At 38.7% G+C, this 17,415-nt stretch overlaps 1 protein-coding gene across 1 annotated transcript; it reads right to left on the bottom strand.

Annotated features, from left to right (window-relative positions):
• On the bottom strand, window positions 285-16,507 carry LUZP4 (leucine zipper protein 4). The gene is given in 5 exon segments (XM_021079863.1): window positions 285-482; window positions 484-827; window positions 4,475-4,587; window positions 6,402-6,533; window positions 16,417-16,507. Coding segments are annotated over 5 exon segments (858 nt in total). The 3' UTR covers window positions 285-304.

The raw sequence follows: 17,415 nt of genomic DNA, 5'->3' as shown, positions 1-17,415 counted from the left end.
AAGACTGAGTACATTGGGGCCCTTCCAGGGAAGCTGACCTAGATGGAACAACCTAATTAGGTAATTGGGAAACTGGATAATAGCTAGAGGGCATCAGCAAGTTGAAAGAATATTGATGCCATGTATATACCACATCTATACTATTAATATCTTTTTCCCAATTCAACATCTGATGGGACAAATACATATTTAGCCATTAAAATATAGGTACATAAAGCATGCCTTTATATTTCCACATCACTCAACACATTGTACTTAGTTAAGTATTCATTATGTTTTTACCTGTCAAATTCAGACTCAATTTCTACTGGTGAGTATCTTCCATGTCTCCCTGATTGGTCACGGGATCTCTCTGATTGACTATGAAATCTCTTTGTTTGGCCATAAGATCTCTCTGATAGGACATTAGATCTCTTTGCGTGGTCACGAGATCTCTCTGAGTGGCCATGATATCTCTCTGATTGGCTATGAGATCTTTCTGTATGGCTACGAGACCTCTCTAATTGGCCACGAGAGTGCTCTGATTGGCCACGAGAGCGCTCTGATTGGCTGCATGAGCGCTCTGGTTGGCTGCAAGAGCGCTCTGATCGGCCACATGAGCGCTCTGATTGGCCACGTGAGCGCTCTGATTGGCCACGAGATCTTTCTTTGTAGCCACGAGATCTCTCTGCTTGGCCATTAGACTTTTCTGATTGGCCTCGAGATCTATCTGAATAGTGTCGGTATTCTTCTGATTGCTCTTGAGGACCTTTCAATTGAAGTTGGTTTCCCTTTGATTGGCCTTTATTCTTCTCTGCTTGGGCCTTAGAATTGTCATTGCATTTCTCCTGCAAAGAACCACAGTTTTGCAAAACAAATGAAACATATACCCCATGATTTCATTAAGTCTTAATATGTTGTCAAGACCATTTCCGTGGGCAACTCTTTTTTTAGAATTCTACTGCCCCTACTTTTATACACTAAACAGTTTTCAGAACTAATGTGTAGAAAGGTCTGATGTCTCATGTCTTTGACACAAAGAATACTACGCATGTAAAACTTTATTAAAGTGTTTCAAATATGGAAAATTAGTTGCTTTTTGAATTTGAATATATTACAAAGTCATGCTCTACCTTACCATTTTCTGGATCTACGTTTTACCTAAAGAAACAACAGATTCTGTGACTTTATATTTGAGAGACAGAATACTTAGTAATATTTTGTGGCACAATTCCTTAGAACCATAGGAAAGTATTCAAAATCATACTATTTATTCTTCATCTGTTCAGGATTATTAGAAAGAAACTATCAACTAACACAGTATTACAAATCAGCTACACTTCAGTTTAAGAAAACCTAAAAGAAACTATCTCTTCCATATAAATTAATACTTAATTCTAGAAAGACAAGTGAGGGGATAGGTTGAAAGCAGAAGGTAGGCTTCTTACTGTTCAAGTAAATTAGCCTGGCAAAACTCAGTCTTTAAAACTTATCAATTTTTTTTGTTTTTGTTTGTTTGTTTTTTTGGTTTTTGCTATTTCTTGGGCCGCTCCCACGGCATATGGAGGTTCCCAGGCTAGGGGTCGAATCGGAGCTGTAGCTGCCGGCCTACGCCAGAGCTACAGCAACACGGGATTCGAGCCGCGTCTGCAACCTACACCACAGCTCACGGCAATGCCGGATCGTTAACCCACTGAGCAAGGGCAGGGACCGAACCCGCAACCTCATGGTTCCTAGTCGGATTCATTAACCACTGCGCCACGACGGGAACTCCTCAATTTTTAAATCAAAAGGGAGTGGAGTGAATCAGCCAAATGGAAATAGTGGAACTTTGACAAATCTCCTTATAAATGTAAATGGGCAAAGTCATATGGACGTGCTAAGAAATTAAGCTTTTCTACTACCAAATACTGCCCGGCAAAGAAAACATTACCTAGATCTGGACTTGTGATTCTCTAGTATAACATTACCAGAAGCTGAAAGCAACTGTGAAAACACAGGGAAGGTATTGGCATAAATAATATTATTCACATAAAACTTTAGTAAAATTAAAAAATATGAAAAATCTATTGCTTTGCTAAAGCATAAAGCCATAGTCACTGTCCAAATTGTCTATTGCAAAACATAAATAAGGAGATTGGGTGGAATGCACATGTATCTCTTTTCTTTTCTAAGTGACTAGCATGGGACAGCAGGAAGTATTGAGATCTGTCTCCTACAGACCCATATGTACCCAAGTACCTTTCCAAAGGAACTTGTAGTCTTTTTTACAAATGTTGATATAAAAAATAATTTCAGGAGTACCTGTTGTGGCTTGTGGTAATGAACCCAACTAGTATCCATGAGGATGTGGGTTTGATCCCTGGCCCCAGTCAGTGGGTTGAGGATCCAGCGTTGCCATGAGCTGTGATGTAGGATGCAGACATGGCTTGGATCTGGCATGGCTGTGGCTGTGGCTGTGGCCAGTAGCTGCAGCTCTGATTTGACCTCTAGCCTAGGAACTTGCATGTGCTGTGAGTGTGGCCATAATAATAATAATAGTAAAAAATAATTTCATTAAATTGGATACCACAGATTTACAATAGAAACTATCAAAAACAATAGATACTTTCCTTATAGACAACAGAAACTACCAAAAAGAATTGTGTTGAATAAATACAACTGTGTTCTACTGATACAAAGATTAAATCTTGTGAAGAACAAAACCAGCTTATTAGAATTTCAAAGCATGATTGAAAACTGTAATTGTTATTCAACTTATTGGTGGAATGACTATGCTTAAATTTTAATATATCTCTTTATTGCAGAGTACTTTTTTCCAGTGAGTTCTGCTATAATGACAGTCTCAAAAGTCTCAATTCTGAGAGAAATACAAAGATGCTTTCAAGTTGAAAATACTATTTTACAATATTTTTAGTTCATTTATGCATCTTAGACTATAGCAAATGTAAGCTCATGTCCTTTTTTCCAAACTTTGTCAAAACTTCCTCACCCTACAGATTAAACGTCATCTCTTCCATCAAACTTTCATAAGTCTCCCTAATCAAAATAAATTACTGAATCCCCACAATATATAATTTATACCCTATTAGAACATGTACTGCAAATTGCCTGGCATTAAATTTCCTTCTTATCTTTCTTTCTCACCATCACATAAAATACCTGAGGCAGGGCTATTCTGGTACCTTGCATAGTGCCTACAGTAGACATTTAATATTTGCTAAATAAATCATTTAAATATTTGAAAATGTAATATATTCCCCTCCCCCCAAAATCTGCATTTACATAACTTCACAAAAATTGTTTAAGCTCCCAGAACCATCATTTTAAACTAAATGACCACATAACACTTTAGGAAGAATTAGTTTATAGGCCAAGCCGAAATCATAGCATCGAAGTTAACTTATGAATCTGGATATGAGCACCTCTCAAATTTCTGTCCAGTGATTAGATCATCTGTACAAGTTTAGAGGTGTCGGATTTACCATCATAGTATGTCTTATCTGTTGGTTCCAGAGTCCACGCATATGCTATGTCATTTGACCTATAGTTTTCACAACTTATTCACAAATCTACTAAAACTGTTTTTATACTAAAATGAAGATCAGGAGTTCCCGTCGTGGCGCAGTGGTTAGCGAATCCAACTAGGAACCATGAGGTTGCGGGTTCGGTCCCTGCCCTTGCTCAGTGGGTTAACGATCCGGCATTGCCGTGAGCTGTGGTGTAGGTTGCAGACGCGGCTCGAATCCCGCGTTGCTGTGGCTCTGGTGTAGGCCGGTGGCTACAGCTCCGATTCGACCCCTAGCCTGGGAACCTCCATATGCCGTGGGAGCGGCCCAAAGAAATAGCAAAAAGACAAAAAAAAAAAAAAAAAAATTAAGATCAAAGACTCATTGTTATATAAGGACAAAAATGAGAATGATCATACACAACAAAGCATGAAACCAATCTTATATTTTGACATTTTATAAATTCAAAAGTTCTATCAATGATTAAAAATAGCAAAAATTAAACATTTATTAAAAGTTACAGAGGAAAATCAGTTAATAAATACTGAATTTAAGTTATGTTCAAAGCAGTATGGGGGAATACTAACAAACAATCCCTACTCTTAATAGAATTTAAAATAATGCTTTGGAGTTCCTGTTGTAGCGCAGTGGAAACAAATCCAACTAGGAACCATGAGGTTGTGGGTTCAATCCCTGGCTTTGCTCATTGGGTTAATGATCCGGCATTGCCATGAGCTGTGGTGTAGGTCACAGACGTGGCTCGGATCTGGTGTTGCTGTGGCTGTGGTGCAGGCTGGCAGCTATAGCTCCAATTGGACCCTTAGCCTGGGAACCTCCATATGCTGTGGGTATGGCCCTCAAAAAGACAAAAGACACACACACACACACACACACACACACACACACACAAATAAAATAATTCTTAATATTTAGAGATACATTAAACTTAGGACATTTATATTGGTTAATTCTTCGTCTTAATTTACCTGAATCATTAAAGGCTGCCTGTTCAAAGGGCTTTGTCCAGTCTTGAGTCCAAAAGGTTTTTGGTTTGGTTTATCATTTCTTTCCTCGACTTTGTTTCTGAACCTTGAGTATCCTTTGAAAGATAATTATTTTCTGTATTTTCGGTCAGTAAATTCAACATATCTTTCAGAAGTATTATCTGTGATCTCATTGTTTTAAAGCTATGCACTGAGTTTTGCAAAACTTTTGCTATTTCATTAGTCTGGTATCATCTGAAAGTCTGAGTGAACTCTAGAACAGTCTTTGTCATACTATTTCTATTTGCACACCTTACTATGGTAGTCTTCTCTTTATACATACCTCAAATTTGGTTTCATATTCCACCAAAGTTGGGATATGAAATTAATTGAAAGAATAATAGGAAAAGGAGAGATGGAGAGAAACTATCTGCTTTGTATCAATCACGTGAATATTTGCCTCAATCATCTGCTTTGATTTGGGTGTAAAGACAGCTTAAGGAATGATCAAAGAATGTGGGATCAATTTTATATTTAGTTAGAAACATGAGAGTGGGCCACCTCACCATTCTTAGCAGCTTTGCCACTATAATAACCACTGTTCCACCTTTTCTCAGAACCTGCTAAGGCACTGAAGGATTCAAACAAGGACTACAATAAAGTTGAGTAGGAAGCTGACAGGGGCTTAGAGTACGCACAGTGTCAAGACGGTTCCAACCTGTTCACTAAACCATAGAGATCCTCTGTTGCTGAAAAGACTTCTCTACTATGGCAATGTACATCACATTCATATTAAAATATGCACACTGTACTGACCGATGTGATTAGGGATACAAAGAACATTCTTCGGGTTCTTTTGTACTCTCTTTGCCCTACAGCATTTTCTTTTCAAAATGTGGATGCCATGGTGCTCAGGTTATCGACCATGCTCTTTTTCTTTTTTTTTTTTTTTTCCTACAAGTATGGTCTTTATTCAAACTCTAATTCGATGAATAGTTACTAAACATCTACAATTCTGCTAAGCATTGTTTCAGGTGTTTAGGTTACATCAGCGGACATGAAAAGAAATATTTGCCTTAATGGACCTTACATTCTTCTTTTTTTTTTGAGGAGTTGAGTAGATATGTAAAATTTGAACTGTCTTTCTTACTCGAGGAACATTGATGACTAGAATTCAAATAAAAACAATCAGGCTTTTAAAAAAATAATCTCATTATATAACTGAATTTTACAAAACTGATTGAGCATGTTGGGGTCCACTGTGTAATATAAAGATAAAGATTTTTTTTTCTTCCTGTTTTAAATGTCAAAATGGTTAAATGATTTTTTACCCACTCCTTTCCGACCATGCTCTTAATCCTCCTGTAATGCCTCCTAAAAGTGGAATTGGACCACCCAAACAGGCTTGTGAACAAGCACAAAACATTTCTCATTCTTATCCTGCTCTCCCTTAAGGAAGTAACTCAAAGTAAAGAAAAAAAAAAAATTTTAATGGAGTTCCCGTCGTGGCTCAGTGGTTAATGAATCTGACTAGGTACCATGAGGTTGTGGGTTTGATCCCTGGCCTTGCTCAGTGGGTTAAGGATCTGGCATTGCTGTGAGCTGTGGTGTAGGTCGCAGACATGGCTCAGATCGCCTGTTGCTGTGGCTGTGGTGTAGGCTGGCAGCAACAGATCCGATTGGACCCCTAGCCTGGGAATTTCCATATGCCGTAGGTGCGGCCCTGGAAAAGACAAAAAGACCAAAAAAAAAAAAATTTTTTTTTGTCATGGCAAAAATTCTTACCAATTCTGTATACATGTATTTCCAAGGAAGATAAAACTAGCAACATAATACTACTTTAGAATGCACTGAAGTTTGCGATTTGCTTACCCAGTTATTCACAAATATTTCAGTCTTTTTACCATGTATGTTTCTTTGTATACTTTACCTCTCTGCCGGCGATGCTTACGAGTATTTGATCGCCGTCTTGAAACTGAGTTATTTTTTAGATGGTTCTCTGCCCCATCCTTTATTTCTTCAGTGCTTGTATCTTCTATCTTTCTAAGGATTATAATGTCATCTATATTACAAAACACATAAAAATGAAGACAACAAAAAACTGAATTACAACGTGTCTCAAGAGAACAATCTGTATTCTAGCTCATCATATTTCAGAATATTTAAAAAATTGGTAGCCCTAAAAAATAAACTATAATTATAATGGACTTGTGAAACTATAACAAAGACCAAACAATGTCGACATTTTAGGGTTAGTTTCCTGGGAAAAAAAAAGCAAAAATTCCTATTAAACAGATGTATAGTAACTTCATTTATGCAAAAATAAAATATTGTCAGAGTAAAGTAGCTTAAGCAGGAAATCAGAGTGAGCCGCATACATTACTTTGTAGGGGGCAGGAAGGAGTAGGTCAGGTTGCTCAAAGAGAGGGAAGTGGCATTACAATGAGATGGGTAGGGAGATGACTGGGCTCTGGTAATTCTTGTCCTGGCCTCAGATCCATTGGGAACATTAACTGCAGGGGTCTCCACAGACTCAGCCTCTTCTACTCATTCCCTTGCAAGCACAAAGCTCTTCCCCCACAGTTCACAATATTCTCACACAACTATCATTTATCAAAGAACTTCCGAGGTAACCAAGGAAATGAGGTTGGGTTGAGAAAGAGGAGGAACCCATAGAGAGATATTCTTAGAACTATATCAGGGGAGATACCTTCTTAGAATTCCCAGTTTGACCCTGAAATTCATTTTTGCATAAAATATTAAAATGGTTGTTGCAGTCCAAGTATCAGTAAACAAAATAGACTTTTGTGCACTGCCCTAGAAACCTGTTCACTCTTTATAATATTGTTTCTATGGAGGCAATTCTTTTTTTTTTCTTCTGTTTTTTTAGGGCTGCACCCGAGACATGTGGAGGTTCCCAGGCTAGGGGTCCAATCGGAGCTGTAGCCACCGGCCTATGTCAGAGCCACAGCAATGCGTAATCTGAGTCGTTCTGTGACCTACACCACAGCTCACAGCAAAACCAGATCCTTAACCCACTGAGCAAGGGCAGGGACTGAACCCACAACCTCATGGTTCCTAGTTGGATTCGTTTCTGCTGCGCTACGATGGGAAATCCAGGAGGCAATTCTTTACACACTCAACAGCTGGCATACAAATGAGATACTGGAACATAACAACACATTTGTCAGCTGGAAGTTGCCTGTATATGATTAAGCACAAACTGAATAACATAGAGACTAAATGTTCCAGGATTGCAGAGAAAAGATGGACTACTGTGTACCGGAACGATTGCAAATCCTTGTGATAGAGGTGGGTAAGATGGATAGAATTTGAATCAGGGCACTCCATAAAAGAGAAACAACACAAGAAAAGCCTTGGAGCCAGGAATTAATATGTTCTAGCTTGGCTAGAATAGAAGTCTAGTGCTGGAGAGTTATGAGGGAAAAGGTTAAACAGATGAGGTGGATGACAAAAAGCCTTGCCTGTCAGAAGCTAAGGCACAAGTAGTGAGGATTATGGACAGGGCTGAGGGGAGAATTCCATATACCCTCTAGCACAGTGCCATGTCAATCTACCATATAACAAGCACTTTGTGAGAGCATCTATGTGCTTGGCAACATGTTAGGTAACACATGAAATCAGGAAACTGATCAATGCTTTTTAAATAGAGAAAGAATTTATATTATCAATCACTGTACACAACTGTTTGAAAGAAACCACCATCCTTTCTGTGATCAATAATCTTAATTTCATTTGACTATCTTTAGAAACTGTCCTCATTTTAAAGGGAACTTGTTTTAGCAAAAATTGTAAAGCTGCCTAGACCACAAAAGGAAGAGGGTCAAACAAAATGTGGAAGATGGGTGCATTTAATATAGCATTCAATCTTTAAAAGCAAGTAGATTTGTTATTTCCAAGACAATTTATGCATGGCCCACAATAAAGTAGAAAAGCTTTGTATAATACAGATCTTGTATCTCACCTCTTGCCAAATGCTGACTATTCCATTTCTATTTACACTTAGAACTCTGATATGGTATGTTCACCTCAGAACAAGCCTGTGTGGCATAGTACTCGTCTAAACTAATAAGGTCCAGGCATCAGTATTTAAAATACCAACTGTGATTAAAGTCAAGTGAGCAGGAAATTTTAATCTTGAGGGTGCTTCAGATTCAAAAGGGAGAAAAGAAATATACTTCAGTTACATAGTCTTGAACATTCACTCAATCTGTGCTAGATTTTCTGGAAATAAACCTAATATTTGGGATTTCATAAATATTTCATGTTAAATTCACAAATGTTCAAACTGAAATATAATTGGGAAAATAGTATTAGGAAAAGCTATGTATGGCCCAAACATAAAATGTACCACGGGATTAAAATAAGATGTAAGGTATTGCCTAAGTGAAATGAGTTTAGCAATGACATTCCTTTCTTTTTCTAAATGGTTCCTTATTTGACTGTTAGGTAACAAGAGAGACTCCATAGTCCTTTCCAGCTCTAACATTCTATCAATAACATTAGAAAGTTGAAAGAAAAAAATACATAGTGTAAGAAGTATTTGTTTCATAGAAATTCACTTAGATACATGGTAAATGTTTAATAATTAATGTTAATTAATTGAACTGAATTGGTATTTAATATTATTAACACTAAAAAGCTTTCTCATTCATATGCACGTGGCCTGTAAAAAGTGCTTTATTTCTCTACTGGGTTTTCCTTTTCCTCTGAGTATACAGGTATATGTTAAGTGGGCCAAAATTAATAGATGGTTTCACAGCAGAAAAAACCTGAGAAATGCCAGAGGTCTTAATTTTTCAAACATACTAGTCAATTATAAACTTATTTAAAAACTTAATTACTTTTTGTTGAGGTAGACATTTTACAATACATATGTGTATCAAATCATCACATTGCACACCTTAAACTTACACAATGGTATATGTCACATCTCTATAAAGTTGGAAAGAATAAAATTTTTAAAAAATCTTACTTTTCAAAACTTACAATTATTTATGCCCTTGGATGCCTTGCAGGTGTTTTTTTTTTTTTTTTTTTTTTTTAGCGCAATTATACATACTTTTAATCCCTGGATTTTTAAATTCCAGAGACCACTATTTGATTTATTGCATTATAATGGAATTATGTGATAACATATACAGCTAAAAATCAAAGATCTTATCAGCTATGATTTAGAGATGAAATCCAATTACTGCTCAGCCTCTCCATAGAAAAGAGAAAACAAATGCTTTTGAACCTGGGCAAGATGTATAAGGACCCTTTCAATATAGTCTATGACTTTATGAAGAAGGTGTCCTTAGTATAACAATCAACCTTTTTGCAGATGCTCATGTCCTTTTCCCTAGTTCTCAAGATATAATCGTTCAGAGACATGGTACTTTGTTCTTGCTACTCTCTGTAATGACATTCTCTACAAATCCATCTGGAGAATACTTAGGTAGCCAAATCTCTCAGGGAGAACAATTTGGTCCAGGTCTCACCAAAGAGCCTCAAATTTGAACTCTTGACCTAAGTGAGATATACTTAGTCTCAGAAATACACTGTGAGGACTGAGGACAACATTCCTCATACGGTTTAAAATACATCACACTGCTTGAGGTACCATATGAATAATTAAATGTTTATAAAAATTAAATAATTTGTTGTGAAATCTAACTATATTGCCTGGTATTTTAGAATATGTTGAAAGCACCATTTTATTATCTATAAACATTAAATACACCTCAATTTTTGTAAACACTGTTTTGTTATTTTTAAATACTTAAAATACCAGATATCTCAAAAAACGTGACTTAGTTTCCTCTCAATTTCTGAGAGACTCTGACTACACATATTTCCAGAACACTTAAAACAACAGATAACTGCATGCATTTACTTAGCTGCTTTTCTAACTACATCATTAGCTACTTGAGAAGAGGCCATTGTTTATTTATCAGTGTACTAAGTGCCTAGCACAATGCTTAAAACAGAGTGGATACTTCGTAAACACTTATGGGTCTATGATCCAAATACATCTATTAAGCAGAAAGGGTTCCTCTCTTTTTAACTACTGTACTTTTGCCTTAGTTTCCTTTAGATAGAAGTGGTGAACCGGGAGGTACATTTCCCACCAAGTTCTTGCTGTTGCCAGTTCCAAATCTGGTCTTATCTTTTTGCTTTTTATTTCTAAAAAAACGCTATATTACCTTTCGGGAATGTTTATTAGGGACAAGAATGAAAATATATTTGTAGAGCCTTTTCCTATTTGAGTACATCTTATTACAATGGAAGTAATATCCTTGAATTCAATGTAAATAATACAAGTAATATATGTATATAATATATAAGTGTATAAATAATATAAAATCATATCTATAATATATAAATAATATAAATGTGTGCTTATGTGTAGTTATCCAAAAACAAAGATATATATTGCTAAAAGTAATCTTTTCATTTTAATAAAAGCATGGGGAAATTTGTTGGAAAAGTATAGATTTCTCACCAACTCAAAGAAATAACATGTATTTGCTCTTTAGGGTGTATATTTCTTGACTTCAAACTGGAAGGGTCTTAAATGACTAATCAAAAGTTTTTCCTTTTCCCGCTGAACAGATCAAAACCTGGACTCTCATTTGTCTGAAATGGTATAAATATGGATATGGGGAACCAGTGTTTATGAGCATGGAACAGTGACCTCTTAAGATTTTTCACAACCCTAAGATTATGAAATTTTACTGTCATATGCAGCCTTCAGCTAACTTACCATATTTTATTTGACATCTTTCCTCAGTCTTCCAATTATGATTTGAGCCAATCTTTTCCAAACTACACTCTCCAATATTCTCCTAGCTCTAATCATCTACTTAAATGACAGTGCATCCTAAATCTCTTGAATATGGTATTGTCCAAATTAAACCAAACAACCACCTCCTTCAGGCTTCCAAAGTTTGACATTATCTATCTTTCAACCAAATGATTTTTCATCTCTCTCAAGTTGACTACATCTCTAAAGGTCGGTACCCAAATCCAGAGAGAGGTAACTATTTCTTTTTTTTCTTTCTTTTTTTTTTTTTTTTTTTTTTTTTGTATTTTTGCCTTTTCTAGGGCCGCTTCCTGCGGCATATGGAGGTTCCTGGGCTAGGGGTCCAATCAGAGCCACAGCAACGCAGGATCAGAGCCGTGTCTGTAACCCACACCACAGCTCATGGCAAAGCTGGATCCTTAACCCACTGAGCAAGGACAGGGATCAAACCCACAACCTCATGGTTCCCAGTTGGATTCATTAACCACTGCGCCATGACGGGAACTCCCAGAGAGAGGTAACTATTCCAGCTTCCCAAATTGCTAGCTAGTCAAAAGTGAGGCTTTAGGCCCACTTTCTGAAGGACATATAGCAACATTTACTCAACTTTTTCCATATGTCGGGCACTATAATTTGTGCACCTTACCTGTATTATCTCATTTAATACATAAGAACTCTACGATGCAGTAATACACAATTGAGGAAACTTAGGCTCTAAGAGATAAACTTGCACAAGTTATACAACCACTAAATTTTGGGGACCAGGCCACTCTGAAACCATTGTCCCTAATTTTCTGAATTTTGAGAGAAACCCATTGCTTTGCTATTTATCAGTTTATATTTTTACCTCTATAAGCATTTGTTAAAATACCAATCAATTGGAGTATCCGTCGTGGCTCAGTGGAAACGATGTGGTGAGAGTGGATGTCCTTAACTTGATTTTGATCTTAGGGGAAAAGTTTTCAGTATTTTACCATTAATCCATGAGGACGCAGGTTCGATCCCTGGCCTCGCTCAGTGGGTTAAGGATCTGGTGTTGCCATGAGCTGTGGTCACAGATGCGGCTCAAATTCTGTGTGGCTGTGGCTGTGGCTGTGGCATAGGCAGGCGGCCACAGCTCTGATTCGACCCCTAGCTTGGGAACCTCCATATGCCTCGGATGCGGCCCTGAAAAGACAAAAATAAAATAAAATACCAATCAGTGAAATAAACACAAAGAAAAAAGCAGAAAGCATTTGATTTTACCTTAGTGCTATAAATTCCCCTCAGTTCTGGGATTTTTTCCTCCATTCAGGGTCCCCGTGGTGACAGGGCAGGGCCAAGAATAAGACAAGCAAGGCACTCACCTCAGGCATAAAAGTTAAGGAGGCTTCAAAAAACTTAGTATGCAAGGATGTCTGCTCTCGCCACTACTTTTCAACATAGTTCTGAAGTCCTAGCCACAGCAATCAGAGAAGTAAAAGAAATAAAAGGAATCCAAATTGGAAAGGAAGAAGGAAAACTATCCCTATTTGCAGATGACATGATACTACACCTAGAGAATCCTAAAGACTCTACCAGAAAACTGTTAGAGCTCATCCATGAATTTGGCAAAGTCGCAGGATACAAAATCAATACACAGAAATCGACAGCATTTCTATACACTAACAATGAAAGAGCAGAGAAAGAAATTAGGGAAGCAATCCCATTTACCATTGCATCCAAAAGAATAAAATACCCAGGAGTAAACCTACTTAAAGAGACGAAAGACCTGTACTCTGAAAACTATAAGCCGCTGACGAAAGAAATTAAAGATGACACAAATAGATGGAAAGATATACCATGCTCGTGGATTGGAAGAGTTGATATTATCAAAATGACTATACTACCTAAGGCAATATACAGATTCAATGTAATCCCTATCAAATCACCAACGACATTTTTCACAGAACAGAACTAGAACAAAATATTTTAAAGTTTGTTTGGAAGCACAAAAGACCCAGAATAGCCAAAGACATCCTGAAAAAGAAAAATGGAGCTGGAGGAATCAGGCTCCCAGACTTCACACTATACTATAAAGCAACAATCATCAAAACCACATGGTACTGGCACAAAGACAGAAATATAGATCAGTGGAACAGGATAGAAAGCCCAGAATTAAACCCACACACCTATAGCCAACTAATCGATGACAAAGGAGGCAAGCATATAGAATGGAGAAAGGACAGCTCCCTCAATAAGTGGTGCTGGGAAAACTGGACGGCCACATGGAAAAGAATGAAATTAGAACACTCTGTAACACCATACACAAAAATAAACTCCAAATGGATTAAAGACCTAGATATAAGACCAGATACTATCAAACTCCTAGAGGAAAACATAAGCCAAACACTCTCTGACATAAACGACAGCAACATCTTCTCAGATCCACCTCTCAGAGTATTGACAACAAAAACAAAAATAAACAAATGGGACCTAATCAAACTTCAAAGTTTCTGCACAGCAAAGGAAACCCTAAACAACACAAAAAGACAACCCACAGAATGGGAGAAAATCTTTGCAAGTGAATCGACTGACAAGGAATTAATCTCCAAAATTTATAAACAACTTCTGCAGCTCCATACCAAAAAAGCCTATCAAAAAATGGGCAGAAGATCTAAACAGACAGTTCTCCAAAGAAGACATATAGATGGCCGAGAAACACATGAAAGGATGTTCAACATCACTCATTATTAGAGAAATGCAAATCAAAACCATGATGAGGTACCACCTTATACCAGGCAGAATGGCCATCACCAAAAAGTCTATAAACAATAAGTGCTGGAGAGGGTGTAGAGAAAAAGGAATGCTAGTACACTGTTGGTGGGATTGTAAATTGATATAACCACTGTGGAAAGCAGTATGGAGATGCCTCAGAAAACTGAAAATAGAACTACCATTTGAGCAAGCAATCCCACTCCTGGGCATCTATCCAGAGAAAACTATGACTCACAAAGACACATGTACTCTGATGTTCATTGCAGCACTATTTACAATAGCCAAAAGATGGAAACAACCTAAATGTTCATTGACAGAGGAGTGGATAAAGAAGACAGGGTACATATACACAATGGAATATTACTCAGCCATTAAAAAGAAGGAAATACCAGCATTTTAGCAACATGGATGGACCTAGAAACGATCATGCTAAGTGAAGTCAGCCATACAATGAGACACCAACATCAAATGCTTTCACTGACATGAGGAATCTGAAAAAAGGACAGACTGAACATCTTTGCAGAACAGATGCTGATTCACAGACATTGAAAAACTTATGGTCTCTGGAGGAGACAGTTTGGGGGGTGGGGGAATGTGCTTGGGCTGTGGGATGGAAATCCTGTGAAATCAGATTGTTATGATCATTATACAACTACAGATGTGATAAATTCATTTGAGTAATTAAAAAAACTTAGTATGCAAGATAAAAATAATATTTAAGCAAACATTCTCAAAAATAAAATCAATGCAAGAAAAATCCCCAGTGAACAAAATATCAATAACAAAAGACCAGATCAGACCCTGTATTTACACAATTTAGTCTCACTTGCCTCACTTTAATTCCTTTATTTACAAAAGAAAAAAATGTTTACCAGCTAGAGGGTTGTACTTTGTCTACTTGGTTTCTAAAAGTATTTCATTAAAATATCATTTATCTTGATCACTGATTTTGTGGTGCCTCTTTAAATCTGTACCCTTGGCAAGTGCCTCACTTGCCTCACCATAGTCCTAGCCCTGTCCAGTGACCAAACACTGTTTTTTAAAAGTCATTTTAATGCCACAAAATGTTTAGGAACTCATATTGGTGGGGAGAAAGCAGCAGTCTGTAATCCACAAGGTCTGTGTCTTAGATGAGTAAAAGCCTGTTGAAACTGATCATGAAATAGACTGTTAAAAAAACACATGAAGAAAAAAAAAAAAAGAAAATGTCTTAGGTACTATTCATGTCTATCCCTCTCAGAGGTAAAGCGGGAAGGTAGGAAACTTCCTCACCCTCATAAAAGCCATCTATGAAAACCCACTGCTAAAATGATAATTAATGGTAAAATACTGAAAGCTTTCCCCCTAAGATTAGAAACAATTTCCCCCTAAGATCAGAAACAAGTTAAGGACATCCACTCTCACCACATCTATTTAGCATTTCACTGGACACTAGCCAGGACAATCAGGCCAGGAAAAAAAAAAAAAAAAAAAAAAAAAGGAGTTCCTGCCTGTGGCACCATGGGCCTACAGGGGAGGCTGGGGTTTGATTCCCCCGCCTCCCCACCGCAGCACGGTGGGTTAAGGACCCTGGGTTAAGGACTCTCTGTTACCACATCTGTGGTATTCAATCCCTGTGGGATTCAATCCCTGGCCCGGGAACTGCCATTTGCTGCAGGTGCAGTTATTAAGAAAAAAAAAAAGGCAACTAGGTTTGAAAGAAAAAAGTAAAACTATCCTTATTCTCCTCCTGCCCTTCTCTCTTACCTCACCCTCCCCTCTCCCCCTCCCCATTTATGAAGTCCATCCTCCTCCTCCTCCCCCGCCCCCAGCAGAAGTTAGCGCCCCTAGTGCTTCGAGGTGAGAGCCTAGAGAGTGCCAGAGGAGGGAATAGGTAGCCTAGGCTGAATAGGCACCAACCAACAAGCAGGCGACCAAATAAACCATCCCTTCACCCAGTCTGAGTGCCCGACCACCACTCCTTGCAAACTAGCCTAAGACTTGCTCCTCCTACCCACGGAATCGAGTGGTTTGTGACACACTCTGGGACAGCCAAGAACAAGGGCGGCCGACCGCACGGGAGTGTGAAGGGGGAGGGTTATCCTCCAGAGGGTAAAATATACCGCGACAGCCGGCATTTTATTTCTGACACCTGACCCCTTCTAGCAAGCTCTACTCCCCACGCGATTTCTGTCAGCTTTGGCGAGTTTCCAACCTAAGAGGCCAGGGCTGGAAGGGCCGGGGAATGGGAGCAGAGAGGAGGGTCAGGAGCAGGGCGGGCTGAATCTGGGCTTCATCCATGTGGAGGCGGCCAGGGAGCGAGAGGGGAAGCCTCCCCATCCAGGGCTGTCCCTCACAGCGCCGGTTCGCCAGTCAGCCCCGACTATCAACAATCGGGGGCTGGGATCCCAGATCTACATACCCAGAGACATGTCTAGAAAGGCCATATTTCCCCCATTTTGGGGTTCTGTCAGCACCTTCCCAGAAAATGTTAGTTTGGAAAGCGAAGCCATCTCCTCAGTGTGATCGCACCACACTCCGCTAGGCTCGTGTGGCGCCCCCTCACTGCTTACTAGAGCCTAAATGAAACTCATCCTCCAATCACAGTCCTTCGCTTTGTTGTTGCTAGGGGGTAGGGGGTGGAGCTTGGCATCTACCCCTCCCAGCTCTCCAATCAGGAGCTTGGCTACAGGGGAGAAAAAAAAAAAAACCAAAGAAGAGGACTAAGACCCGCCCATTTCTTTCCCGCTCTTTCTAAAAAGTCTCTTCGCCTGTGCAGCATCTACCGCTCAGTCAGACGCAACTTTTTTTTTTTTTTTTTTTCTGTGACCGCTTCATCCTTGCTTTTCACTGCTCTTAGAAGGACTCATTTCTTTGTATCTGGCATTCCTTGCGAATAAAACCTTATGTTCTTGATATGACGGACTGGTTCCCTGTTTCTCTCACGTTCGAAGAGCTACCACAAATCTAGAGTTAAGGCTCATTCACAGGCATACAGTGCAACCTACTATTTCATACCTTCCCTAAGATGTGTCCATGACGTTTCTTAAGAAAAATGTAATTGTTCCTCTTGTTGCTGAAATATCAGCTGCCTCTGTACGCTGATGCCAAAAAGAAACACGGAGACAGAGTTGGAGGAAACAGAAAAAGTAGCTTTAATTGCTAGGCAAAGAGGGGAACACAGCAGGCTAGTGCCTCAAGGACTGTCCGCCCCCCGCCACGCCCCCCTTAGAGCGGGTAGTGACGAGTCTTACAGTGTTTGAGGAGCAGGGCGTGATCAACTCATGAACATTTTCCTGATTGGTGGGTGGTGAAGCAGTTGGGAGTCAGCATTATCAGTCTTCTAATTCCAACTGATCTGGGGTCTCCGTGCTTGTGGGCAGCATATCGTTGACCTTTTCCACCTGGCGGGGGGTTTCAG

Source organism: Sus scrofa, chromosome X, assembly GCF_000003025.6.
Source record: "Sus scrofa isolate TJ Tabasco breed Duroc chromosome X, Sscrofa11.1, whole genome shotgun sequence".
Classification (NCBI taxonomy): Eukaryota; Metazoa; Chordata; class Mammalia; order Artiodactyla; family Suidae; genus Sus; species Sus scrofa.
This window is presented reverse-complemented; position numbering and strand designations above follow the sequence as displayed.